Source organism: Malassezia globosa, assembly GCF_000181695.2.
Source record: "Malassezia globosa CBS 7966 chromosome Unknown mgl_sf_1.2, whole genome shotgun sequence".
Taxonomy (NCBI): domain Eukaryota; kingdom Fungi; phylum Basidiomycota; class Malasseziomycetes; order Malasseziales; family Malasseziaceae; genus Malassezia; species Malassezia globosa.
The window spans coordinates 324,441-351,569 of record NW_001849873.1 but is presented as its reverse complement, the minus strand read 5'-3'; the positions used below and the strand labels follow the sequence as shown (position 1 = coordinate 351,569).

Below are 27,129 nucleotides of genomic sequence, written 5' to 3'. Positions count from 1 at the left end.
ACATAGAAGTGCTGGAAATATGTAATGGCACATATTAGCAGAACTACCCATCTTTCTTAATTCCCATGCTACCTTGTCAGTTCTTCAAACGCCAACATCGTCGCTGGCATGACTCCAACGTCGTCACGTCTTTTCTGAATGGCGAGAGACGCCCAGCTCCGTAAATGTACACCGAGTTCTCGGCCTACGTCCGAGTTTGCATTTTTCCAACTCCAATTAGTGACTTATTCAATTTTATCTTCGTGTGGGTTCCAAAGCTCTAGTGCTAATGCATGTCATGTTCTTGCTGAGATTGTCCACCGTTATTTATCTTTGTTGGCGCAGAAGAGCGTGCACATGGCGCACAATGCTTGTCGCGAGAAATCCAACATAATTGATATTTATATGGCTTTGGAAGAAATTATGGGGCATGGGTCACTAGACGAGCTTCTCGAATGGGCAGATGATGAAGGCATCTGGAAGCGTTCTGCCGCCGAAGTTTGGCCATCAACTCTAAGGAGGGAACAAGTAAGACTAGATGATCATGTATTTTTTGATCCAACACAAAAGTTCCCGAATTTGTGCTATGAGCGCGTCGATGACGACGTAGTGTGTGCCGAGCTGACGGTCCGAAGGGCTGTGGACGAGTGCCTCGAGGATGATCTAGTTTCCGGCCCCGGTATGTATTTAGCCGGGTCAAAGCGCTCGCTTACTACCGATAATGATCCGGAAATATCGCCCAGATTGGATTACAATTCGTATATTCCACCCTTTTTACCTCATTTGCCAACTAAGGATGTGTGGGATGGTCGTGCCAAGCCTGTAATACCCGTATCAAATCGGCCTACCAAGCCGAAGGTTGGTGGACCTGCACGTCCAATGCCGCGCGCTGCTTCTGTTGAAGGTGTGCCCGCTGCTGATGAAGTTGGTAATGACGGTACAAGGAAAGTATGGCAACGTCGAGCTATGGCATACGCGGGCGTTCTAGCAGAAGGAGCCGGTACACGTTCCGAGCTGCCATCTATCGAAATATGCGCAAAGCGACGTGGATCACAAGCCAAAGTTGCGTCGAAGACGCCTTCCACGTCTTCTCTCGATGCATTTATGCATGCTATGGATGCCATGGCCGACGATCCCACGACGCGAACACCGATGCTACTGACATCGCTTGCCCGTTCGCATCACGCCAACCCAACTTCAACCACATCTATGGCCGCTGCATTCAAACGACGAAGAATCGCGCATTGCATGGCAGATCCTTTACGATATGTTCCCAACGACTCGATGCACGGATGTGTGCATGTTCATCCGACTTCGCCATCTTGCGCGCCAGGCCCTAACTTGCTCATAACGATACCACCACCAAAAGACGGTGTCGATGAAGACACGCATGCAGCCACTGCTGCTCCTGTATTTACTCCTGTCCATCCTCATGGACGCGCAGTGGCTTTAGCACCTCCTGCAGGTTCCCAGTTCCCCACCTTGTCCTATCGGCATGCATCCCACCTCTACTACGCTGCACGTATGTTGATGTATCCCGATATGCAGCGTGTTTTCTCCCGATTATCTGATCCACCATCCATCCTAGACGATCATGCCACGGAGCAAGTGTATCATGGGACTACTGCGAGTCGTGCTGTTCTCGCTGGCACAGTCATGTCGGTGAGACATCGTGATACTCTAAGCGTCATGGTCAGTCGATACCGCGGCGCCAACTCAATATTGCATGGATCTTTGGAGCGTCTACGGTTTCACCTCGCCGCGGAATTGGAGGCTCAACGACGTGCTGCTCAGGAAGAGGGGCGTGCCGACGAGGTGGAAGAACCTATTCGTGGAGAACGAATCAAGATGCCTATCAAAGGCACTCTTGTGCATTCATGGGACTGGCGTAAGGCCGATCCATGGTGAAGTGAACGTGCGCGCATTCCCCTCAAGACTCTCAGACAAACGCATATTTGTAGCCATTAGCGCCGCTTACGATGTACATGCTTTTTCAGTAATACGTGAGCCTCTTCCTTTCGTCCCAAGCGCGTGAGTCGCTGGGCTCTTCGCACACGAATAGCTTCTAGGCAAAACTCAATAGATGCTTCTGTTCGTTGCTTTCGCGCCTCCACATCATGTCGGAAACAGAATGCCAAAGGAAAGCGGAAGCCCAACCAAAGATAAAGTGTCAACGTCCGGTGCAAGGATTCTAGAAGCATGAGTGTGTGGATATTTAGTACTGTTTCATCCTGTTGAGCAAACATAACAACAGACTGTTCAGAGCCGGCCACTTTGTGTCTCGTTTGTGCATCGCGCATAATTTGAGCTATCGCTTCTTCAGCCTCCATAGTGCCAAGCTCTTTCGCACATGCTTCGAAACGGACTAGCTCACCACGCGCATATCGCTCAATCGCATTGCCAACCCATGCAACTGCGCGTTCATCCCGCATATTAACTGGGGTATTCGACCATTTTTCCTTTTCAGCGTGCGTCAAACGGTCTCGCCCACGATGCTCAATAATGGTAGACATGGCTTTTTGTGACACAAAATCCGCCATGGAAAATACACCCGCATCTAAATCCGCAAAAGCATGGAACTCCTCTAACAGTGTGGACACAGAGTTGTCATGAATAGAAACACGCCTGCGAGATGAGGATGGACCTCTTGTCCGCGCGCGTGGCAGCAATAGTGCCAGTGATTCGAGCTTTCGGGTACTGGGTTGTATCTGCGCATGCGTGATAGGTCGTACTGGAGCAGCAAGTGCTGCTCGTAGATACTCCATCTCGTTCTCATTGCGTGTAAGAACAAGGCCCGATGGCTCTTCATTCTTATCACGCGATGTTCCATAGCGACCAGCACGCCCGGCAATCTGTTTAATTTGCGAAAGTGACAATGGCACTTGTTCTTTTCCATTCCATTTGCTTAGAGTATCAAAAATTACGCGTCTAATACGTAAATTCAACCCCATACCGATAGCATCGCTAGCCACCATCACATCGAGTTTACCTGAGTTGAATAGCTTCGCCTGTTCACTCTTGATTTCAGGTGGCAGTGCCCCGTATGCTACAGCACACTGGAGTCCTGTTCTTGCTTCAATTTGTTCTTTAAGCCAAAATATAGTACTGCGACTAAACGCGACCACACAATCACCAGGTTCAACTTTGGTCAAGTCACCCCGCAAACTGCTAGATGCAACGTGCAGCGGCGACAGTCTGTTATAGTTGTGTATATGCAGCTCGTCGCCACACATTTCCACGAGGCGCTGAATTAAAGGAACTGCACTTGCTTCCCCACAAAGATGAAGCTCCTTTGCCGGTAGACCTAACACGGCTTGGGTCCATGCAAACCCGCGCTGGATGTCGGCAATCATTTGAATTTCATCAATCACCGCTACTTCATAGGCCCGTGTAACATCCGCCATTTCAACTGTGCAAGAAACTAGTCCTGCATATTCATCAACCACACGAACCTCCTCGCCGGTGCGTAAGTTACAAGCACGTGGTTGGATTGAGGGTGAGATCGTCCCTTGATTCATGCGTTCCCAGACCTCGTGAGCGAGCAACCGAAGCGGTCCAGCATACAGACCAGTTCGAGCTTTTGATAAAGTCACAAGCGCACCATGAGTTTTTCCTGAGTTGGTTGGTCCCACATGCAGATGGATTTGTCTTGTCAATGATCGTGCACTAGAATAAGTCAGCGATGGCGCACGCAAGTCTGTAATGGAGCGTAAAACGTCAAGTTGCATGCAAGCTTCACGCAAAGTACTTTTTTCAGAAGCAGTCAATGCTGTAGTCATTCTGCAACGCTCAAATTGAGTTGACAACCATGCAAGAAAAGATTGGGCACAGGCTCTATGCAGCGCATCATTCCCTTGTTGGAGGTAGGCGGATGTTAGCTCTTGGCGCATTGCGAAAGTGGCCCATATGTCATTCTGAACTTCTTGCGCCCATAAATTCAAAACGCATGCCCAAATATCAGTTTTTGATGAAAGGGGTATCGTGGCTATTTGTTCATGAACCATTTGGATAGCATGAATAGGAATGCCGAAGCTAGACAGGCGCTTTTTGGTTTGCAGTGATTCTGCATAAGAGCGTACAGCATCTTGGAGCAGCGACTGTAATTTCTTTCCCGTGATACAAGGCACCCGCGTTGCCTGATCAACCGATGCTATCGCGTCTATTTTGGCGCGTTTTAGAGGCCGCCTTGTATTACGTCCTTGATACAACGGCGACAAGGACGATGCCCACCTGGCATGTATCAAGGAATACGAACTTATAGTTGACCTTACATATAGCGCAAGCGTACGGGGTATGATTGCCATCTGGCGAACTGGGGCCAACGAAGGTTATTGATTGCTACGCAGTTGTCATTGCCGGCCTCGCAACAGCCAGTTTGAACTGATTCAAGTGTGGAAAAATTGGCGCAATTTGTATAGTGGAGACCGTTAGCTTATAACGCGCCTCATCCATTTAATCACTTGAGGAGGACCATCATCACACGAATGAAAGTCGTAGGCTTGCTTTCGGGTGGTAAGGATAGTTGCTTTAACCTGTGCCACTGTGTTCTACAAAAGCATGATATCGTTGCTTTGGCAACTTTGATTCCACCAGGTGGGAAGGGTATGCACATTTTGCTTTACTCACAACAGATGAACTGGATTCATACATGTATCAGACGGTGGGGCATGATGCGGTGCAAAAGATCGCAGAGGCGATGAACCTCCCATTATATCGCAGGCAAATTCGTGGAAAGGCTATCAACCAAGGCGCCGTTTATGGTGCCCGCGATCCTACAAAGAAGCCTTCAGATTTTGAACAAACAGATGAAGACGAGACGGAAGATCTTTATCATCTCTTGCTTCATGTGAAAGAGAAGCATCCTGACATCGAGGGAGTAAGTGTAGGCGCGATTCTTTCGAACTATCAGCGAGTCCGTGTCGAGCATGTGTACGTGTATCTTCAGTTCTACTACTGATACCAGTTCATTTCGACCAGATTTAAATTTACAACCGCTTGCCTATCTTTGGAATCGAGACCAGTCGTCTCTTTTGCATGAAATGAACAACTCTGGATTAGATGCTATTCTCATTAAAGTCGCTGGTATAGAGCTGACTGAGCGTGATTTGGGCCGTTCCTTGAGACAACTAACACCCAAACTAGAAAAACTCAGTCAGTTATACGGGGCCCATGTTTGCGGAGAAGGTGGGGAGTATGAAACGCTGTGTTTAGATTCTCCTCTGTTTCAGCGCCGTATTTCCGTCGATGAAACCGAAACAATTCTTCACAGTGACGCGGCTTTTGCGAGCGTGAGCTATTTGCGCATTCTCCGCACTTCGTTGATTGACAAAACTGAATACGGACCAGCGGTCTTATTGAAATCTATTCAAGCACCACCTTTGCTTGACGATGTGGGAAATGCATCCTTTGAAGCTCTGCGCAAAAACCTGTCAAATCCTACCCCAAGTATATCAATGTATAAGGATGCGGACTTCACTACCTGGCAGGAGCCAACAATGTCCATGTCAAGGCGTGGCGATTGGCTCACTATTGCTAATGTTTCTGCACCATCCATGAGTTTCCATCGCGTGAGTTTCGAGGACGAAGTACGCAGTGCTTTCGCCCATGTATTCGATACTCTAAAGAAACAGGACTATGATCGGACGCACATTGCTCACGTGAACGTGTATCTTGCGTCGGCCTCCTATTTTGAAGCATTTCAACGGATGTATTGTGCTGAGTTCGGTGCCGCCCCACCATCAAGGTCTTGTCTTGCATTGCCGGTGAGATCGTTGGGATTACGGATCAAGCTTGATGTTGTTGCTTGTCGTCCTGCATCTTTTCCTCGCGAGCGTCGGGCTTTACACGTAAGAAGTCAGGGGTATTGGGTTCCTGCAAGTCTTGGTCCATTTTCACAGGCCGTCAGCGACCATCATCGCATATATATGTCAGGTCAAATCGGCATGCGGCCCGCAACACTCGACTTGCCTGACGACGTGGCCTTGCAGCTTGCACTATCTGTCCAACATCAGCAGCGTATTGTCGACGCTGTCTCAGAATGGGGTGCGTGCGTTCATGTTGAGGGCGGCATTTGTTGGCTATCACCACCAGACGGTTTGGATATGACTCAGAGTACGCTTTCTTTGCATCAGAAAACTGAGCCGATGCTATTTGTGTATCTACCGTCAAAGAGTCTAACAAAACATGCGTGCTGTGAATGGCAGTTGACCGCTCGTATTTTTGACGAAAAGCGCAAAGTTGGTCTTCGTGCAAAAAAGATAAGATCAGACGGTATCACATGTTGCTACCAAATGTGCGAATATGATGATTCAACTTCTCTGACGTCTGGCATTGCTCTGTTTACTCTTGTGGGTGATGATGAGTCTTTCACCACCCATGTCGATGATGCATGGTTAGAACTAAGACAAGCGATGAAAAGCGCTTTACATGTAAAACTCATATATGATACACACGAATCACTGGGAGTTATGTATAATATCGTCCACAAGGTCTTGTCACCACCACTACCAGCAACAACAACCGTTCCCGTCCTAGGTTGGCAGCTTCCAGGGGAGAATATTTCGAATGGGCCGAACACGTGTGCTCTCGTGTGGACGTAACAGTGTTGTAGCTCTACAACATTTTACTACTTAGTTTGCTCAATGGCATGATGAGCCACAATGCAACAAAAGTTGAAAAGCCTAGCATAGTGGATAATGCGCCTGCCACGTAAGGCCATGAACTGCTAAGCATTCGCGGATACTCGTTGTGGTTGAAAGGACGCACAGGTATCACGTCATCTGCCCTTATGTATGTGTAGCCATGTCGCTTCCAGTTAACTCGTAGAGTGAATACACCGTGTCTGTCGGGAAGGCCTAGTATAGCACGGTAAACAGTGCTATTCGAGCCTGCTTCTGGCAGTAGGGGCACAGTCACGTAGGGATCAAGCATGATAGCACTCAGTTGCAAATCCAGGGGCTGCGACACGGCCCTCCAAGCTCCATTTTCGAATTGCTGTACCTCAAGCACATAATTCACGGTGTCTTTGATGCGGTACATCTTATTTACTCCAGGTTCTTCTTCATAGTCTGGTCGTAGATCCTCTGGTCCTGCACGAAGTCGTTCGTGTGCCCTGCGAACCACGCGAAGCACACCATGCTCCTGGAAAGTCCACAAAATCAAGTCGTCAACTACTGCTCGTTGAATTGGGCGGTCTTCCATTGCATAAATTTCATTTTGCATGATCTCTACGCTCCCCACAAACATGACGCGCGCAGAATTATCACGCAGTTGTATGGCCGACGCAAGCGAAGCTTTGGTATCGGAAGAATGAGCATCAGCACCTGTAAGTAAATTTTCCACCGCATTGAGTGGCTCAAGCTTGTTGATACCCTTTGCTGCCCAACCGCCTTCGACTTCCGAAGTCGTGATCATGGGCACATCTGTCTGATAGGATGTAGCTGGAGGCAAGAGTAAAGGAAATGCCAACGGTGACGGGCCGATCCAGTGCGCAATTCCGCGATACAAAAAGGATTCTTGGGATGAAAGCGTATCTTTAGAAAACACAAGCTCGTTTGGCACAATCCCGCCAGCGTCCAGCGGGGCACTGGACCTTGAACCACCAACCTGCACGGCCGTGTGGTCACCGCGGTCCATCTGCGCATCATATCCAAAATGGTCGACCAGCATGGTATCACGATCGCCGAACTCAAGTCCAAATTCGCGGGCAAACCCACGCCAAGATTCAGTGAGCTTCGGCGATAATCCTACCATGAGGTTTCCCCCATCGCGAAGGAAATCGATCAACGTTGACGGCTCCAGTCCTTTGGGAAATTGTTTCATGTTTGGCGCGAGAATCACTGCATGGTCGAACATTCGTTCTCCGAACTTGTACAGCGTGGTCTCCGACACCTTCTCTGGAGTCAAGCTCGTTGTCGTGTATCCCCGCTCCTTAAGTGACCCTAAGAACGAAGAGTATGCATCAGGATCCTCTCCCACGACGGCAAGAACCCGGCTTCCTGTGGCTGATAGAGCCAATGCCACAGAAATACTGCTCAGCAGGGCAAGGCAGTATGCAATCAGTTGCATAATAAAGAGGCGCACGGGCAGGCGATCCCTCTCGACAATGAGCCAGCAGACACTTGGCTAGTGAGCGCTGGAATCAGCGAGGCGGTCAACGCCCCGGTGCGTCCAGTCACGTGCTACAGTGTCGTGCATTTGGCATAAAGCGTTAGACGCGTATGCGGTGAGCGAGCGGACTTGTGTTTCAGGGTGCATTGGCCTCAAGGTTGCGCCAGACAAAGCTTGACGACCTGCATAACATGGTCGGAGCTAATGAGCTCGCGTCGGCGATAAATCTCCCCTCGCAAGAAGCGCCGAATGACTTGGGAGATGATGTCAATAATTGCGGATCCACTAAAACTGAGATTTCGTACTCCCTTGATCAAGATGCCGACTGTATCGAGAATGAACTGGAAGAGTTTTACTCGTATATCGAGGCACCATTATTCATTGAAAACAAATTCATGTGGCAAGAATGGGCGAAATCTAAATGGAAATCAATGAATATACCTGATGTCGTATCTGTAGCTTGTATGTACCAGTCATTCAACTGACAAACAGCTTGGACAACGCTTGACGTGCATTCGCGACGTCGCATTCTTTTACACCTTTTGAACTCTCTTGACTTGCAAGATACTGTGGCACGCACAACTGCTTCACATGCGCTTCTGTATCTCCTTCAGGGATCTTTTGGTGAGACCAGCTCAGAAAGGGAGCAATTAGCCTGGATTCAAGAAAATGCGCGCATGGTCTTTGAGCTGGGTGGTATTGAAGACTTGTTCGTTGCTTGTCGGCGCGCCTGCTGGCGCCATGACTGGGTGAGCACCTTACCTGACTTTGTCCCTCAGAATCATTCATCTTCCAGCAGTGAGAACATAATGACACCACAAGAAAAGGTTGATTACCTGGAGAGTATCAATGTGGAAGTTTCCGTGCATTTTTCTCAGCTGTATACTGTAATCGAGTCTTTGCGTGGTGATTTTCGCCTCAGTGAGGCATTGATGTTTATGGACCCACCCTTGCCGAACTTCTTTCTTAATCTGGTGGCTAATTTGCGAGAAAAAAGTATCAAAGGATTCCCAGTAAAAAAACTCGTCCTGTTAACATGGAAGTCTCTTCTTGCGTCAATGGGTGGCAGTGATGCACTCTCTAAATGCAAAGAACGCGTACGGATTCGCGAAGGCCTCGTACCCAAGTCAAGTCTTGCGGAAAAGATGCCTGTCATTCCTCAAGACATACGTCAATTTCAGTCTGAACTTATGGCCAAGTACCCGACCTTGGTAGATCACCAGCGGTCCGAATTGATAGGAGGAACTGTCCTGGCTAACGCCACTCTACCTCTTTCGACGAACCATAACACTCATGGGCCCACTGACGACGCGCTGCTTGTGATGGACGAGGAACGCATTGCAATGGCAAAGTCAGCTGCAGCACCACCACCTCTAAAGCCTGGTCGGCAAAAATTTCAAACAAATCAAAGTCGCCCGTTTATTCTGCCTTTAGCACCTGTCAAAAATGGGCCTGATGTGCCTGTCGGAATCCAAGAAGCTTCTTCGCTTTACCGCGATCGTCTATTTATCGGGACAGGTACATGGCAAACATGGTGTGTTCGTCAAGAGTTTTTAAATGAAGCGCGAGGTGCACAAGACTCAAGCATATCTGAAGTACAAGAAATGCTTCAGAACTTGTGTCTTCGTCAGCCAGGCCCTGTGCCAATAAGTGCGGAAGATGATCAAAGGCTAGAATGGATCGATGAGATCTACCGCCGTTCTTTGCCTTCTTTACAAAGTGCAGTTATCGTTCTTTTGAAGCTTGTGCTTGCTACTGCCACAACGGGTAGCACCAGTAGCGCATACGTGCGAGCTGTTGCGGAGGGTACACCTTCAGAACAAGCTCCCTCCCCCACGCTTGAAGACGTTGATATTTGTCGCCATCGTGAAATTTTGAATAAGGCTGTAAGTTCGTTTTTGCTATTGTGTCTGCATTGGTTTAAAGCGAGTCACATTCTCAAATTTGAATACCTTGCTCAAGTGCTCTTAGACACGAATGTGATTTTATTGATCCTCAAGCTATTCGGACTGCAAGTTGTGGACCAAGCAGTGCATTCACGATGCGAGGCTCATCCATTCGGTCTATTCGAGTATTGTCGTCTTGTTGGCCATGACCATTCGACATCTACACCCCAGCAGATTCTAGAGCAACTCTCTCTTCTGATCGGAAATGTTTGGAATGAATACCCCAACGATCCTTTGCGTATACAACACTCCGATTCGCAAACATCTTCACCGCCCTTTTCTTGGCGCAATATGGCCACGGCATCCAACTTTACACGCATTCTTTATCAAGTTTGCAAATCAAAAGTACATCGAATTCTATTGCTTGTTCAATACAAAAGTTCCGCTATTCTAAAACGAACACTGAGTGTACCCCATTCTGGACTTGAACTATACGTTCTCAAGCTATTGAAGTGTCAAATTCCTTATTGCGGACGAAAGTGGCGTCAGTCAAACATGCGCATCATCACACAAATTTATTTGCGTTGTCGTCCACGACTGCGTGAGGATTGGCCTGGTGGTAGCGACTTGGAGGCCGAAGTGGAAGCCTCACTTCCTGAAGAGCAAACTCTCCGAGCATTAATACAATTTTTCAACAAGTCGCGCTACCGTTACCACAGTCACGTCGCCGGCACAGAAGCCTTACCCGCCAATGCAAAGGATGCGTATGCTCAGGAATGGAATGAGGCAAGCCGTGATATTTTTGAGCGAGAGGCATTTCCGCCACATCCTCATTCGGTTGGAGCAGGCACTCCTGGGCGATACATTTCTGGCGTGTCTGTAGAAGGTTACTTTGACGCGTACGAAGATGTCATGGAAGAAATGTATCCAAATGATACCCTTTCGATTCTGCCCGGCATAGAGCTTGAAAGTCCATCAACTAACAATACTGTTTCATCCAACGGACAAAATGTGTGGGAACATATGAGTCCACATGAAATGGACGTTCTTTCTCGCTCTCCAAACTCGGCCCGAAAATCTTTGTCACCTCGCAACGTGTCCAGTCGTTCCCCATCAGCTAATTTTAGTGTTCGGCGTTTCTCAGCTTCCAGCTCGCCCGGTGTTAGACAAAGCCTTCGTCGTGTTCATTCCAACCCAGGCATTATTCATCCAACCTTGCATTGGAACGCCGAGGATTTGGTGGAGGATGCGATCTCTACGGAAGAGGAAACGAATGAGACGCCGGCACCAAGTGTTGAGGAAATGATGATTCCCGATGTGCCCTTATCTTCCCCACACCCTGGTGGTATCGATGAAGTTGAGCACATCTTCGGAGCATAGTCAAAAGTCTTATTTCCTTTAGTATACTAAATAAACTGCATTGTAATGTACATAAATTTCACTATGTTGAACATACCACGGTCGAGGCTTATAACATGGCTGTAATTGTGATGGAACGAAGCCCTCCACTTCTTAGCACCCCACTATGTATGATGCAGCGACGGTGCTACTCCGAGAGTACTGGCGGGCCACCGGCTGGAATGATCAGTCCTCTTATCTAAATCTCTCAAAAGCAAGCGATGGTGTGTTTGCTCGTCTGTTACTAACGAATACAAGTTCTTCTTGACTTTACCACACCTCGCGGTGTAATATTTTCGTCGGCCACCCTCACTCCTGCATCCTCTTTTACGGCGAGCACACGTATACTGACAGTCCCACTGTCTGGCTTTATTGCTTATTCCCATGCTTCTACGAACTCTATTTTTGATTTGGGATGTATTCAGGACCCTTTGCGGTGTATGACGCGTGCGGCTCCTTTTCTCGAGCCAAATATGCATTTCTCGCAACACAAGCATCAGCCGAAAGCAACACGCGAGATGCTTTTGTATGGAAGTATGCATGCGCCTAGTTCTTGTGTGGAAGCACTTTGTGTATTCCGCTTGTCAGAACATTGGCAGATTATGGCTACAGCTTTGTCAAATGCGCCACGTTTCCCTGTTGTGCCTCTAGGGCGTTGGCTTGGCATCATACCTCCGAATCGTTCGGGCAGTGAGTCAGCATCAACAAAAGGACCTATTGGTCCGCCAGGAGTCACAAATCTTCTTCTCACGCTCCAGCATCAGTCTTCACGCACAATGACAGAGTACACTTACTCATTAGATGATGCATTATGGGGCGCCAGAATCTTGCGACATATCTGTTCAGTCGCCGACGCTGCCACACTTAGCGCCGGTGGTGAGCTATTTTTTAGTATTGCCGAAAAGAGTGGTGGAAGTACGTACATTGCATTACTTACATTTCATTAGTGTCGGCTGGGATGCGTTGTACTTTACCCCAAGGTGCAGCAAATATGTTTGGTGGTCCCAAGAGTGCCCCTGCCGTAGCGTCACTGACGCTAAATCCCATCATGGGGTACGTCCGCACGGCTTATACCGCGCGAATTGACGAGGATTTGCTATTATGCACACGGTTTGACTTGAATGTGTTTTCCTTTGAATCCGACTTGGCATTAGGTGCCGAATACAACCTACGTCGTACCCCGGACGAAGACACGTACGAAACCGCTAGCTCTTTGCGGGAGCGTGTGGGTGTTTGGACCATGTCTGGCGCATCTTCAAATGTCTCGCTTCGGGATAGGGAATTTTCGTCTTTGACTTTGCTGGCACCGACACTGGATGCGAGTGCGCATATAGAGCAAAGCGAAGAGACACCCGGTGAGTCAGTACCGTCCAAACATGCTTCGTCGACGTCTGCAGCAATTCCGACACACGTCTCAAAGCCTTCACCTGAGTCAAGGTCCGGGACTTCAAATTTGTCGTCGTCACCCTCTTCTTCGCGCTCGCTGACCTCATCAACATCGCCCACACATACACCGTTACCCGCGCTTGCTTCCGTGGAGCCGCCCGCCACACCTGCTACATCTTTGTTTTTAGGCTTGCTCAAGGCCCGCATAAGTACGTCCGGCGTATTTTCCCTGTTGTGGGAAGGTCATTGGCGTCGATGCCTGGTCTCGGTTGGTCTTCAATCCAATCTACTATCGCATGCTGTGTCTAATTTAGGTGTAGAAATCAAATACCTATCTGATACCTAATATATGAAATCAGTCAAGTGCATTTTGCCAGTCCGCAGCGTTTTCATTGTCGGCCAATGCACCCGCAAATGACAAGAAGTTTTGTGGTCGATGAACTTCATCCCAGAAAGCGGCAGGAGGGGCCAGCTGCAGTGTATATTGGAAATGAGGTGTCCATTGCGCCGACAGTGACAACCCAAAGTTCCACGCACCATCGGTAGGCGCCAGCGTTGTACCCAAAATGCGGTCACTAAGTAGCAGCTGTGCTTTGTCAACCATACCAGGGTTGAATCCTGGCGCAGGTCCCAAGGCGTCTGCTGCCGATGCTTTACGTCCCCATTCGAAACCCGCCACGCTCAACGTATGTGCTGACAGAGTTACAGAGCCGGGAGTAAAGGCACATGTGATGCAAACGCTGTTAGCTCCCCATTCAGGATGAGCTGCCATCATGCGAGCATGTGTAGCAACATCACTGGGTGCAAGATGCGGCAAGTCCAGAGCCTGCGTCTTAATCCACCCCAACGGTTCCAGATCCTTCAGCATGTAATCATGGGTGGGAAGTTGATCAGGCAACTCAACACCCGTGTTGCTCCCACGCTGCGGAGCCCACACAATAAGCTTGATTTCCTTCACAGCCGGCATATCAGGGGGCGACGCTCCGTATATGAAGCCAGCCACTTGTGTCCGTAAGTCGGCAGTGATGATAAAGGTTTTAAGGATGTTCTTTGGCACCACGTATGTGAGTGCACCGGCGTCCTCTCGCACATCTTCGTTTGAAACATAGAGGTGTTGACAACGCAGAGGGAGGTTCGTTGCACTCAAAGCACGTACACGCCAGTCGCTCTTGGAGCTGAACACTTGGTTTTCGTACTGGGTCGTTGTCACCGTTTGAATTTCGTCGCCGTGGACATTGACAGTACGCGTTTGAGTAGCTGTGACCTGCTGTTGTGGCTGGTTTTGGTCGATCTCGGCCATTTGTTGACGCTGTTGCGATGGTGACGAGATTTCCATACCCAGAATAATGTCACGAATTTCACTTGAGGTCAGGCTGCCCACAGCCACCTGGTTTCGACGACCATAGTCTTGTAGAATCAAATCGCGCAGAGCAATTTCGACCTTGATCCATTCTTCATCAGAAAATGATGGCCAGATATGGTGCGGCTGAGTGACTGTGTTAATGTTAGGGCGAAGAATCACCTTGGTCTTTTCCGAGTTAACATGCAAAGCACGTAGCAACAAAATGCAACGTGAAAAAGCCGTATATGGCGAAATGCTCTTGAGCCAGTCATCATATAACGAGTACAAAACCATCTGCGGCTGCGTCGCTCGGAGAATCAAGTCACCGATCTTTTCAAGCTTCATACATGCTTGGAAGGGAAGTTGAAGTTGAGAACCCTTGATCACAATGTTCGGGAAGTCAAGCAGATGAACCTCAAGAGGATCCAGCATTCCTTTCCGCGTAACAATAACCTGTTTTGGCTGCTCTTCAACCGGCAAAGAACGCACCAATGCAGCCACTTCTTCAGCCGTCTTCCATTTGGCAAGCTGACCAAGTCGTTTTTGACCAGCCCATACAGACGTGTGGATCACTTTAAGGAATAGCTGTCCCGTGCGTGGGTTCAAAATGAAAATTGCACCATTAATAGGCTTTGTCACTAAGTTTCCTTCAAAAGTTCGGTGGATGGTCACTCGGTAAACATTGGTATCGTCAATCATCCAAATCACTTGATTGCTGAAAAGCTCGGCATAGTTGCCAGAATTCAAGTAAGGCTCTGTCGGCTCCGAGCTGTAAAGCTGAAGACCTTTGCGAATACGCTCGCGCAAAACATACAGAGCAGGATTTGCTTTCATAATTTTGGCCATGGCTTGCTGAAGCAATGGCTTCGCTCCTGGAATGTACGAGCCGTAAGCAGAGTGCATATTATAAGCCAAGTCGATTCCAATTAGAACGCCGCTTGGTGACGGGTAAATGGACGTATTGTCCGTGGTGTAGTCCAGGTATTTGGCACGGCAGTATCGCTCGATATCATGCGAGTCGAAGTCTCCCCAGCGCAACTGCACATCAATCCACCATTTTGATCCACTAGCCCCGCTCATGACATCACGCGAGTCGGTTAGCAGCGATGGATTCGACATAGGCCACTTGTAGCTTGCAAACAAGACGATATCCGCACAAGATGCATTCATACGATACGACTTCCGAGGATGAATCGTTTCTTTTTGCACCGTTTCGATTTGAAGAGCCTCTAATTCCTGATCGAACACCTGACAAAGGTCCATAACAACACTCTCATGAATCTTTTGCCACAAGTGTGCACGGAACAATTGAATCAAAGATATCTTGAGCGTCGGGATCTTTCCATGCATGAAAATGCCCGTAAGATCGAGCTGCACTTGGAAACCGACATACACGTTTGCACGATTAATTGTCGGACTCCACCAAAGAGTGAAGCGACGGTTAGGAATTTGCGAGAGACCTGAGCGCTGAGCGTTCGTAAGCTTTTTGTGTTTCATTTGATCTTCGAAGCCAGACGCCTTCTCCCAGAAAAGACCTTCCCATGTCGGGAAATTACAGCCCTTAAACAAAGTGTGTTCCAGACACCCTTCGACACCGCCCAAGGCTGCAATAATGTCTGTTCGGTACTGGTTAAGTTGCCACAGCTTTCCATCGTGTCTTTGAGACGTCCACCAGAAAGGATTGTACTTAAGTAGTTGGTACTGCTTGAATTCATTCCGGAGACGCCACATCTTGTGCATATGACAAAATTGTACGGTCCTTTTGGAAAAGCGTATTAATACGTGGTATACCTCGATCCCACGAATCTTCTAAATCTTCCAACGTAAGGCGTCGATTCTGAGCATTGGCTTCCTTTCGTTTGTGCGCATATTCTGACCAAACACGAGAGCTGTCCTGGAATTCTGACTCCCAGCTTTGAATGTATCGATACAAATTAGGAATGAGTTGGTCTTCATCATGACTCATACCCGAGCGGAAGTGCGAGATACCGGTCTCTGTTTGCTTAGACCAGCGCAAATCAGACTGCGGAATCAGGACGTGACCCATCGAGAGCATACCAAGTCCACCCAACTCCTTCGGACTGTAAAACACAACAGGCGGGAATCTTGATGGCATCTTACTGTTCAGACCAATCTTGACACGCGTCTGAACTTTATTTTCACACTTGACAAGTAGGTCCAGTAACTCATTAGTATGAATCACTGCTTCGCGATAATACGTCATAAGCCCAATCAGAGTGGTGTTCCACTTGTTCACAATCTTGGCAAATGGTGCGGATCCGGCTGCCATAAGAATTTGTCGAACACGGTTGTGGAAACTTGCAATAGACTCGTCTGACACTCGCAAGTACGCCTGTGCACTGCGTTCACCAGTATCGGCATTCACTAAAGACCATACACCATCGCGTTGCTCACCCAAATCTCCTTGTCGAATCTTCGGCAGGATTCGAACCTCGAAACCCTGCATCGAGAACAATAAGTTCGGGTTGTCTTTGCTGTACACACTCACGAATGTGTCGTCCCATTCGATCGTCGTCAGACTTCGAGGCAATGAGTTCTTGACTGTCCAAAATACGGCACGGCCAAGGTTGACATCGTGCTTATTCAGTCGCATACGGCAGTCACGAGGCCAACACTTCTTGTTATTATAACCGATCAGGTTGTTGTTATTGGGATCAGGGTTCGCACTGAGATATCGCTGGATCAAGTCACGAGATTCATCAGCCGTAAACCGATATAGAATGTGCACGCGATCAACATAGCGCATGTACATACGCACAGGATGACGGGTTTCTGTGCTTTTGTCCTCGAATTGGAGGAACCCATTCGGCATCTTTGGCGAGCCCGCTAAGTCACTAGCTCGACGAAGACCCAGGATCAGAAGGTCAAGAATAAGGCCGTAGTATTGGAACACAAAACCAGAGAACTGCAAGCCTCGGATTAAACCATATGAATTCACATGGGTCATATCCTTCCACACAATAGACACATTATTCTTGGCAGTGATATAATCAGCCAAATTGTGGTCCATGATTAAACGCAAAAGACGATTCAGCAGCGTTATATCAACTTTGTCAAACACCTTCGACAATGTTGTTTCCATCAAGACATTGCATTCACCATGAGACGTGTCCCAGACGTCCTGCAAGTTGTTAATACCGTTTGACCACTTGTACACCAACAACGGTGGGGGTTCCTGGTCACTCGGCTTGATCCAAGCAGGAAACAGGGCACGCTTATCAGCCTCATAAGCCAAGTATTGGTCAAGGTATGCATCGGTGATTTTCTCGATTGGCTCAATGTCATATGTAGGGACCAGTTTTGCAAACGTATCGAAGAACTCGAGACCGACTTCCTTAAATGCTCGCTGTGTTAGCATCAATCTTTTAATGCGTGCCAATGTCTCGTGCGGGTTATCAAACGCTTGTTCAATGAGAGCCAACTCCTCGCGTTGGGTTTGGTTAAGACGGCCTTGAACACTGTACGCTTCTTTAAGCTTTTCAAGAGCAAGCACGAGCAACTTCGTATCGTGCTTGAAATTCAGTGAAGGAAATGGAATGGGCTGGAATCGTCGACTCTCAAGCCAATGGACTGTCGACGTGTAGATCGCCACGGCTGATTCAGACGTAATATATGGACCATCCTTTAAATATGCATTCTGACGCTCCTGCTCGGCTTTCAAATAAAGACGCGTCAGACGGCCCAAGTTCTTACGGCTCACAGTCTTGTCCACCGTTGCACCACGGCGAATACGCTCGCGGTTATAATGCGCAACTGAAGTCCACCAATCGGCTTTCGACTTGACATACCGTAAAATCACATTCTCAATTGCAGTCGGCATGCCAGGAACTTTCCACGGTACATTTGCTTTCCAGCAACGCCAAGCTTCCGTAAGATGTTGAAGAATCGTTTTACTCTTGTTCTGCTTGATGCCTTCAGGCATCATGTCGAGAAGATCGTGCATTACAGCTGCACGAAGCTCAAGATCAAAGTGCGATTCCACACGCTGTTTCGTCACTGACTTACCACCAGTGCGGCCATTGCGACCTTCGAACTGACGGGCAAGTAAGTTGCCCAGCCATCGCTCCAGCAAAGGAGTGACGCCACGCATGAAAAAAATCCAAACACGCCAAGAGGGTCCCCAAAACCCAACACCCGGTCCCTTTCCGACAGGGCCAGAATTGAAACGATAATAGATAACGTGTTTGAGATCTTTGCAGGCACGAATTTGATGCATTACTTTGTACTTGTATCGATAAACTCCCGTCAGTTGACCAACGTGATTCAACAAATACTGCAACCCATCTGCCAGCTGATATGCATCACAATTGCCCAGTCGAAATTGAACATGTGCATCAACAATCAACTTCGTCATACGAGCCAATTCTCGGACCAAATGGAACGCATTACCAAAGCGAGACTTTTTTCGCTCTTTCGTGGTAAGTGTCTTGACAGGCTTCAGGTTCATGTTATAATCCAAATGCAAATATGTCAACGCCTTGCGGTGGATTAGCAAATTTAACATGTTGAAGCTTTGACGGACAACTTGCAGTCCAGCTTCCAGCCAATCCAAATGCGTCGTCTGGAAAAATTTTGTTGCTTTGAGCTGGCGAAACAGGTACTTCTTTGACTGCGCCTTGTACGGTCGTGCATGAAGCGTGTTGTGTACATACTTTTTCAGCAGTTTCTGGTAACTCACGCGAACTTTCACAGGTTGCCCTGGAGGACAATGTTCCAAATACCAGGCTTTGATAAGAGGGACATCAACAGCGCGACGCGTCATGCCACTACGTCGGTTGTAGGGAGGCGCTGCCCACCACAAAGCGACGGCATCAGAGGTGAGATCATTCTCCAGTGGTACGTTCTCAAGAAATGGTTCGATGCCCTCAGGTAAAGAAAAAGCTAGTTCATCAGGAAGTTCATCATCTCCTTGGATGCCTTCACCAAACACAGTATCTTCATGGGACAGCACTGGCTCGCCGTCATTGAAATGCGACCGGAAATGTTTGGCAGATCCTAATGAACGACGTGATATGGGGTTGAGAGCTGGGTCAAAATAGAAAGCCGGGAGGTCAGGATCATCGGTTCGCACATATACATTCTTTGGTTCATGGTATATACCAAGATATACAGATCGCGGACGACTGTTGTATAAATGCGGGAATGCCACTTTGTATTCAGTGCGAATAGGATGGCGAATTATAACCTTCCGGATATCGTTGAACTCATTCCAATCGTCATCATAATCATCCATGTCTTTGTACAAGGGTTCAAACTTAGGACCACCAGGAATGGCCACATTGAGCGACTTGGCTGTATAAAAAGACTTGAGATCAAACAAGTAAAAATAATTCTTGTCTCCCTTGGTAAAATCGCTTTGCAAGGTTCGACCAAGTCGGTAAAGGGCAGCCATTTTTGGCAGATCAAGCGTCCAAAACCGGTAGGACGGACCATTAACGTACCGAGCATCTTTCACTAGAGGTTTGTGATCATAAAACCAATCAATGATAGGTGCATCTTCTTCTTCGTCAAGTTCGAGCTGGATGGCTTCAAGAGGTGCGACATCTAGAATATTATCGCCATAATCAATGGGCGGCTCTTCGTCATCGAATGGAGGAAACCTCATACGCTTGAAGTGACGCCTGTCACGCTTTTCCCTTCGCATAGCTAGCCACATAGTGGCCCACTGTGCATGATAAATCGGTTCAATCACTCTCGGCACTTCGTTGACAAACGTAATAGCACCAGTGACGTGGTACAAGACAGGCACTTCACGAACTTGTTCCCACGGCATAGGGATATTTTCCAACAGCTTCATCATAGCATGCGGTACATATTTAAGCGCTCCAAGGTGCACGCGTTTCTCCGCGCGGTACTTTCGGTTGCTCATGTCGCCGTGATCTTTCACAATCTTACGAACATGCTCAGGTGGAAGCTCTTGCTTTCCTGTGTCTACAAGCGCTGTTTTGCCGCGACGATCACCATACTTTCGACCTTGCATCTGTTTCCATTTTCGCGCTTTCGCAGCCAACTCAGGTTGGCTCATAAGTGAAGGTTCATTATTAGGGAGAATACCATCCGGCATGGCACCACTTGGCACACCAACAAATCCGGGTGGCGGCTGAGCTACCATGTTGCAAGTTGACTCAAACACTCAACAAGCAATCTAAGATGCCACCCCAAGTACGCCTACACCCACCTTGTAATTTCGACTCGTCTGTCGCACTCAGGACAGCACCGTATGTGATGAGGATGAAAATACGTCACCTGGGCACACGCCCGACATGTGCACACATAGGAAGCTGACTAAACATTCTAATCCTAGTCCATTTCCTCGTCTACGAGCTGATCAGCCTCATTCGCTGGGGGCGCTGAGGGAGGTGCAGGTGCAGCCTTCTTCGACTCAGGCACTGCGGGACGTGCCAATTGCTTGATAGAGAGGCTCTGTTCATCGGAGGAACTCTGACCACCACCCATCATGCTCGAAAACATGCTAGACAACATGTCTGTCTGTCGACGCGGGGGACTCAATCCAAAGTAAATGCCCGAAATTTGTGACAACAGCTGTTTTATGTTAGAATTGAACAAGCTTAAAACACATACATCGACGATTGAATCCATTCCGGCTAGTCCGCCCTCCTGGACAAACTGACGAAGAAGCATTTGCCATGCACTCTTCATTTCATTCGGCACACTTCCAGACTTGCTTTTGACATCGCAAATCAAAGCAACGGCATTCTGGGAGAAGTTTAATGAAGGGCTGGCCGTCATGAAGATTTCGGACGAATATGTCGACACTTTAGCTGGTGACCTGTATTCGCGAGGATTAGGCTTGACTGGAAGAAGCAAAGCCGGGTGGAGCTTGATTGCGTTTTGCACATAATCCTGGATGAACGCCCTTGCACTCTCGGGAGCATGAACAAGTAGCAGTCTGTGTGTGTGAGTCAAACAATTTTGAATAACCAACGTACGGAACCCAACCACGCAGGGCAAAGGTACCTGAGAGCACTCGCTCTACAGAGTCCTTCGGGGGCTGATCAGAATCAGATTCGGTAAGAGTTTCAGCATAAGATGAATTCCACTCAAGAAGCATATGTGCAAACTTAGACGCATTGTCTTTGTTCAATGCACATGCCGCGATAAAATGAGTTTCTGCTTCATAGAATTGCTTGTCTGTTATTTGTGAGAGAAGAAAAAAATACATACCGCGAGCCAATAATTCAGCAAGGAAGAGTCGAAGTTTCTCGTCACCGAGAGGGTTTTGTGTCGCTGAAATTGCCCATTTGTTTGCGGCCATGACAGTTTTACGACGCCACATAGGCGACTTAGTCTTTTCAAGAATCGAGTTGATACGTTCGCGTGACGTGTTATCCATAGGAACATGAGCTTGCATGTACACCTCAAGAAGGTATTCAGCCAGGTCGCATGCGCTTCCTTCTTCATTCATGTCTAGCAGCTGAATCGCGCCACTGTGTAGGGTTTCTACTGCTTCATTGTGCTTATTTTTTCGCATAAGACGAACTGTCTTTGTGCGAAGTTTCTGGTGAAGTTCATAGCCACCATTCCCACCCGGGATAGTACCTAGGTCCATTTGTACGATTACTTTGTGTGTCACACTACATCTCTTTCATTATTGAACTCACACCGCGTGGGCCCCGGCACTGAGTAGCGCGTGCACTAGAATGCCGTAGGTCTCGGCCGAATCAAATGAGTCTGGCGAGACGTTGAATTCCGGAGTGTTCGAGGCGCATGGTGCGCCATTCGTCCAACGTTTCCGCGCCCAACGTATTCTGGTAAAATCCTATAGATGGTCTGGACGTCAGGTTCGTCATTATACTTACTTGTTCCATGTGAGAACAGACCACTCGAGCCGAAGGCAATGGTTCTTTTCAGCAATCTTACCTAGACGCTTGAAGAGGTGCTTCCCAATACCCCTGTTCCTGTGCTCTGGATAGACGAAAAGGTCCTCAAGGTATAGAGTAGGGCGCGACGTCCACGTCGAATACGCATAGTAGTACTTGTAACATTAGTCGTTTCCTCTAGCTTCAAGCAACGTACCAATGAAAAGCCAACTGGTTTCTTTTGGCCCTCGCCCACATCAATCTCCGCGAGGATCACATACGCAAAGTGTTGATCGAAAAGTGTGGTCGCTAACTTGGTTTATTGGTAAGTCTCAAAACATGTACATACAGAATCTTCAGTGGCTTCAACTTGGTCTAAAGACTTTTCGTAAATAGCGAGCTGTCTGATCTAGTTTCAACATGAGTCTAACTGGTACGCACGAATTCAAGAATCACCGGGACATCCGCACGAGTAGCCTCACGAATAATCAGTGACGACATGGCGACTTAACCTAAGGCGCTGATCAACAGCCATTAGTTCCGTAGTGCGCTAGCATCGATGTCGCTTATCTAATGCGCAATATCCGAGTCATGCAACCGTTGCAGAACGGCGATGAAAGAGCTACATGTTATACATGGAGTATTCAACTAAATTGGAAGACTCATGGGTGACTAACATGTTAGTAGGCATGAGTGCCCCTTACCAGATAGAAAATATAATTTTGCAACAATTCCGGCATAAACTAGACGATAAATAATCAGTTTCATTTGGTGTTGATAGACTCGAGCCCCTCCAGGCTATTAACACTGTTGCCACGAATAACCTTATCTTGTGTTAGCCAGAAAAAAACAAGAGAATACATAGTACATACAACCGTGCCACATCGTGCACCGTCGACCCAAAGATGTTGATTATTTTCGGCCTGAACTTGCTCAACAGCCTCATCTACAACAAGATTCAGAAAAAGATCATATCCGCGAAGGTTCCCTTTAATCTTTCTACCTCCCTGCATGTTGATCAGGATATTTTTATCGAGGAAACGTTTGAGTTCAGGCTGCGACACTTTCGACATATTTAAGCGTGTATATGCTGTTTTCGATACAAAGTTGAGATGCGAACGACAAGGATTCACATCACTTGGGGATATATAAACTCTGAGATGTTTGCGCCAGTCCCTCCACATGTCCGTAATGTCCTTTTTCGAGTACTATTTAGTCCTAGTCTGAGATGATTGTACAAGACTTACATACGAGAGTTCTTGATGATACGACTTAAGTACTTTATGATACTGCTGATTCAAACTAATGGTCACACATAGATATACCATAGCGTCCATACGACATTCCCGCCTTGAAACATCTCAAGGCCACACTCCTTTATGTCACGTGATTTGGTGCTCTGGCCGCGTGGCTCAACAAGATCAAGTGCTATGTACGATCTGTGCACGCCTTGGACAACGATTTCTCGCCGCACATTCCCACCCACGTCAATGAATGGGGAGAACGGAGATGCGAACGGATCAAGCGTATTGTTTGACCATGAAGATATCGAAGGGGTAGGGGAGTTTTCAAGGAATACACCATATCGAAGAGTAGCATCGATTCTTGATCGTGCACGCTTGATTTTAGCCCGTTTCGGGCGATTGTCTGGCATGAGGCTTCCGGGCATCACATACTCCTCTATGCAATCTGAAACGGCGAGTTCTCGGCCTACTACACATATGATGGGAGGTGGAATGAGTCAGGACGGTGTGTTTTCGAATTTGAACGCCAAGCCCGAGACAAGGCGCTCTGCGGTCGACCCCCATGACCGTGGCGATGATGATGACCTAGCTGATGATACTCCCCCACCGACGTATGAAGTGGCAGCTGCAGATGCAGCTCCTACGTACTGGGAAAGTAACGTGTTTGGCGGGTCTTCATTGGCGGATTCGGAAGGTGTCTGGTCTGAAAATAGTGCTTACGTGGGTGAAGTGTCAGACATGCTACAAGACGGAATGATGGTTGGGACCATTTTTGCATTTCTTTGGAATCTATTTGTGAGCACTTCGTTTCAATTTATTGGCTTCGTCCTCACTTTTCTCCTTCATTCTACTCATGCGGCCAAGTTCGGGAGCCGTGCAGGCCTTGGAATTTCTCTCCTGCAATATGGGTACGACCTGCGTCTAACAGTACAGTCATCTTTGGAATCTGTTTCATCCCAGGAAAATGGTAACGATGACAATAATGAAGACAATATGCCTTCATCAGGTGCCATTCAAAGATCGAATATTGGCTGTGATCTTGTGATGGCGTTAGGGATCTTTCTATTTCTTGACGCGATTATCAAGTTTTATCTTTTGTATCGCAAGAGCAGCAAAATTGTGGCCGAATCCCGTCGACAAGAACGAGAAACTGTAACATTGACAAATGATAATAATTCACCCGCATCAGAAGAACCCGTGCCATTTGTTGCCCGATTTGCCAGCTGGATCCGTTCAGGCCCAATAGCCTTGATCTCGGAGACTGTTGGTAATATACAGCGGTCTGTCTCGCATGACATTAGCGTGTTTATGGGTGATCATGGCGCGCATTCGGCTGAAGATTATGTGATACGACCCGGTTACGGCTTTGATAACTACCCGATCATCTTCTCATTGCGGGATAGCGCACTGCATGCGAACATGAACGAAGAAGAGTTTGCACACCATCTTGGCCTTACAGATCCATTTACTGGGCGTGTGCAGTCTTTCGCCGGAAATGAGCCAGCTCATGAACTGCGTTCTGTGCGTTTCATGTAACGAAAATGACGGCCCTCTTACATCATACCCCGCCTGCGTGATTGGTTCATCGCGCTCATACAAAGGATAAATTTCGGTATTTTGTACAAATAGCTATGATACAAACGAATATGTGTACATGCTCAAGACTAAACGCTTTAGTTATTACCTTGCCTTGCGCACAGCCATTGCAGTGTCTTGTCAATGTTTTGCATGTTGCGACTGCTTATACTGTAACAGAAGACTTCACGATCATTGATGTCGTGCAATTTCATTAGGTCCACGACTTGCGACGTTGTGGCGCAATTAGGTACATCGTTTTTTGCTGCTAACACAAGAACGGGAATTTCTTGCAGAGATGGTTGCTTGATCAATGTATGGAGTTCCTGACTGGCAATTTTCCACGCACAACTTCGACACTGGTGCTCTTTGCTGCCTTCTTCAGAGCCATCCTGTACGGCTTGGTCTCCCTGCCTTGGACAAGGGACACTTGCATCGACCAAAAAAACAATAGCAGATGTACCTGCACAATACCGTGCCCACATGGACCGAAAACGAGGCTGGCCACTTACAGATTAGCGAGTCACAACGTACCCGATATCCCATAGTTTCATTGTTACGCTGCCCTTGCGCAATTGGCGCAAATTGTATCCTACTGTGGGGGGAATTTGCTCGGAAAACTTCCCATCTGTTAAGACATTTACAAAAGATGTTTTCCCAGCATTCGGCAATCCAACAATGCAGATATCTAATTGTTTACCAAATATAAGCGATGCAAACCATCGCCAGACTTCAACGAGCATCAGGAACAGGATTTGGCTAAAGGAAGCACATTGGATGATCTCATTTTACGTACGTGGGACGCCATTCCCAATGATCGTTCGTTAAATCGGCCGAAATTTAGGTTCATACCACATCATGTCCTACCACTCCCAATATGTGTCGCAGATTGCAGACGCTACCAGTCGCTGGTCCAAGATCTTCCCTCCCCTGCCGGCTCGCCCATCCTTAACGCTCCCACCATCAAACAAAAATGAAAAGGTATTCACGTGGGAATATCTAAGTGAAGTTTTCGAGGCGTTTTCTCAGCGCGAACGAGCCATGGAAATGCGAATCGAAGCGTTATGCTTCAATGCGGAACAAAGTCTGCAGGCTCTAAGTGATGACGAAAATATCCAATCTCATGAGACAGAGAATGCTAACCCGGTACTTGGAGTTAGACTGTTGCAGCGCGTCGACTTACTACAAAAAGAGAACGACGACCTTGCTGAACGAGTAAAAGATCTCATGCAGCTTTCTTCTAGTGAACAACAAATTCAAGACTTGAAACGCGAAGTTGAAGGTTCGTCTTTCCGAAGATCACTCACAACAGACTCTCACAAGCTCATTTCGGCCCTGGATTCGGCATTATCAAGGATGGAAGCGGCAAAGTAGTCACCCTCTAAAATTTACCGCAATTTATTCAGGGTCGATAGCTTATTTATTTCGGAGCAGTGTGGGTTTACTTCTCCTTATACCCGTTGAATCAAACTGCCATTCATCATGCGTTTGCTTTGAAGCCAATCGTGGGTCTGAGTGGCACATACAGACCCATTGGCCTCCACTTCTTTAAAGTCAGTCAGCCTCGCGCTTAGCTCTCAAGCAATTATAATCATTTCCTATCGAGTGAGGCAATCTGCTAGAAGCATGCAGGCCATGGGAGGCTACAGACATGGTTGGAACGTTTTATCAATGCTGTTACATTTAGACAAGTATTGTACCTTTCGAACTCGATTCCCAATACGCCTCTGCTATACAAGACCGTTGAGTACAAGCCCACGCATGTTGACCGTGTTCAAGTCATGTTCTACATGCTCTTCGTTGAACAAGAAATCAGGATCATCTCATCCTGAACAAGAAGCAGAATATTTCTACCCAGATGTTCTAGAAGCTGTGCAGCAAATTCAGTGCGATGAAGTTAAGCAGGATTTTACCAACAGCCATGACGACGACAACGATTTGGAGCACACATCACAAGTATGGATGCTTTCGCAAACGTTAATTAATGAAAAAGACGAGAGATCTATGAGTGTCCCATTGTCATTTATACCTGCTGAAATTAATAACACGGCAGAATTGGTACATTACCAAGCGTGTGCCTATGGTCGCAGACATGCCCCATCAGGTGCAGGCACTCAGACTAATGCGCAACGGCCCTACTTCAGCACATGGCCGCGAAGCCAATGGAATGTTAGACACTTTTCATCAATGCCAATCTCTTCAATGAATCAAAGCTCACCGTATGATATTCTTCACGTCCCAAGAACGGCCACCCGACAAGAGATCAAAGCCAACTATTATGGTCTCGTAAAAAAATTGCATCCTGACACAAATCACTCCGCCTCAATATCCAAACAAGAAAAGGATTCTCGAGTTGAAAAATTCCGCAC

The 27,129-nt window shown here is 47.7% G+C and overlaps 11 protein-coding genes across 11 annotated transcripts; 6 read left to right on the top strand and 5 right to left on the bottom strand.

Annotated features, from left to right (window-relative positions):
• Window positions 1-138: 138 nt before the first annotated feature.
• Window positions 139-1,887, top strand: MGL_0812 (uncharacterized protein; the record flags this gene model as incomplete). The annotated part of the gene is made up of 1 exon (XM_001732167.1): window positions 139-1,887. One exon carries the CDS (start codon window positions 139-141, stop codon window positions 1,885-1,887), a length of 1,749 nt encoding a protein of 582 aa, XP_001732219.1.
• A 56-nt stretch (window positions 1,888-1,943) lies between these two features.
• Window positions 1,944-3,707, bottom strand: MGL_0811 (uncharacterized protein; the record flags this gene model as incomplete). The annotated part of the gene is made up of 1 exon (XM_001732166.1): window positions 1,944-3,707. One exon carries the CDS (start codon window positions 3,705-3,707, stop codon window positions 1,944-1,946), a length of 1,764 nt encoding a protein of 587 aa, XP_001732218.1.
• A 920-nt stretch (window positions 3,708-4,627) lies between these two features.
• MGL_0810 (uncharacterized protein) lies at window positions 4,628-4,936 on the top strand (the record flags this gene model as incomplete). Its single annotated transcript, XM_001732165.1, has 1 exon — window positions 4,628-4,936. The coding sequence occupies one exon, from the start codon at window positions 4,628-4,630 to the stop codon at window positions 4,934-4,936; it is 309 nt and encodes a 102-aa protein (XP_001732217.1).
• A 1,655-nt stretch (window positions 4,937-6,591) lies between these two features.
• On the bottom strand, window positions 6,592-8,046 carry MGL_0809 (uncharacterized protein; the record flags this gene model as incomplete). The annotated part of the gene is made up of 1 exon (XM_001732164.1): window positions 6,592-8,046. One exon carries the CDS (start codon window positions 8,044-8,046, stop codon window positions 6,592-6,594), a length of 1,455 nt encoding a protein of 484 aa, XP_001732216.1.
• A 719-nt stretch (window positions 8,047-8,765) lies between these two features.
• MGL_0808 (uncharacterized protein) lies at window positions 8,766-11,354 on the top strand (the record flags this gene model as incomplete). The annotated part of the gene is made up of 1 exon (XM_001732163.1): window positions 8,766-11,354. The coding sequence occupies one exon, from the start codon at window positions 8,766-8,768 to the stop codon at window positions 11,352-11,354; it is 2,589 nt and encodes an 862-aa protein (XP_001732215.1).
• Window positions 11,355-11,499: 145 nt separating this feature from the next.
• MGL_0807 (uncharacterized protein) lies at window positions 11,500-12,319 on the top strand (the record flags this gene model as incomplete). The annotated part of the gene is made up of 2 exons (XM_001732162.1): window positions 11,500-11,596; window positions 11,631-12,319. The coding sequence occupies 2 exons, from the start codon at window positions 11,500-11,502 to the stop codon at window positions 12,317-12,319; spliced, it is 786 nt and encodes a 261-aa protein (XP_001732214.1).
• Window positions 12,320-13,113: 794 nt separating this feature from the next.
• Window positions 13,114-20,233, bottom strand: MGL_0806 (uncharacterized protein; the record flags this gene model as incomplete). The annotated part of the gene is made up of 2 exons (XM_001732161.1): window positions 13,114-15,801; window positions 15,830-20,233. 2 exons carry the CDS (start codon window positions 20,231-20,233, stop codon window positions 13,114-13,116), a joined length of 7,092 nt encoding a protein of 2,363 aa, XP_001732213.1.
• A 188-nt stretch (window positions 20,234-20,421) lies between these two features.
• On the bottom strand, window positions 20,422-21,691 carry MGL_0805 (uncharacterized protein; the record flags this gene model as incomplete). Its single annotated transcript, XM_001732160.1, has 3 exons — window positions 20,422-21,031; window positions 21,072-21,273; window positions 21,307-21,691. 3 exons carry the CDS (start codon window positions 21,689-21,691, stop codon window positions 20,422-20,424), a joined length of 1,197 nt encoding a protein of 398 aa, XP_001732212.1.
• A 1,902-nt stretch (window positions 21,692-23,593) lies between these two features.
• On the top strand, window positions 23,594-24,721 carry MGL_0804 (uncharacterized protein; the record flags this gene model as incomplete). Its single annotated transcript, XM_001732159.1, has 1 exon — window positions 23,594-24,721. One exon carries the CDS (start codon window positions 23,594-23,596, stop codon window positions 24,719-24,721), a length of 1,128 nt encoding a protein of 375 aa, XP_001732211.1.
• A 137-nt stretch (window positions 24,722-24,858) lies between these two features.
• Window positions 24,859-25,568, bottom strand: MGL_0803 (uncharacterized protein; the record flags this gene model as incomplete). The annotated part of the gene is made up of 3 exons (XM_001732158.1): window positions 24,859-25,267; window positions 25,295-25,380; window positions 25,557-25,568. 3 exons carry the CDS (start codon window positions 25,566-25,568, stop codon window positions 24,859-24,861), a joined length of 507 nt encoding a protein of 168 aa, XP_001732210.1.
• Window positions 25,569-25,618: 50 nt separating this feature from the next.
• MGL_0802 (uncharacterized protein) lies at window positions 25,619-26,134 on the top strand (the record flags this gene model as incomplete). Its single annotated transcript, XM_001732157.1, has 1 exon — window positions 25,619-26,134. One exon carries the CDS (start codon window positions 25,619-25,621, stop codon window positions 26,132-26,134), a length of 516 nt encoding a protein of 171 aa, XP_001732209.1.
• Between the last annotated feature and the right edge of the window lie 995 nt (window positions 26,135-27,129).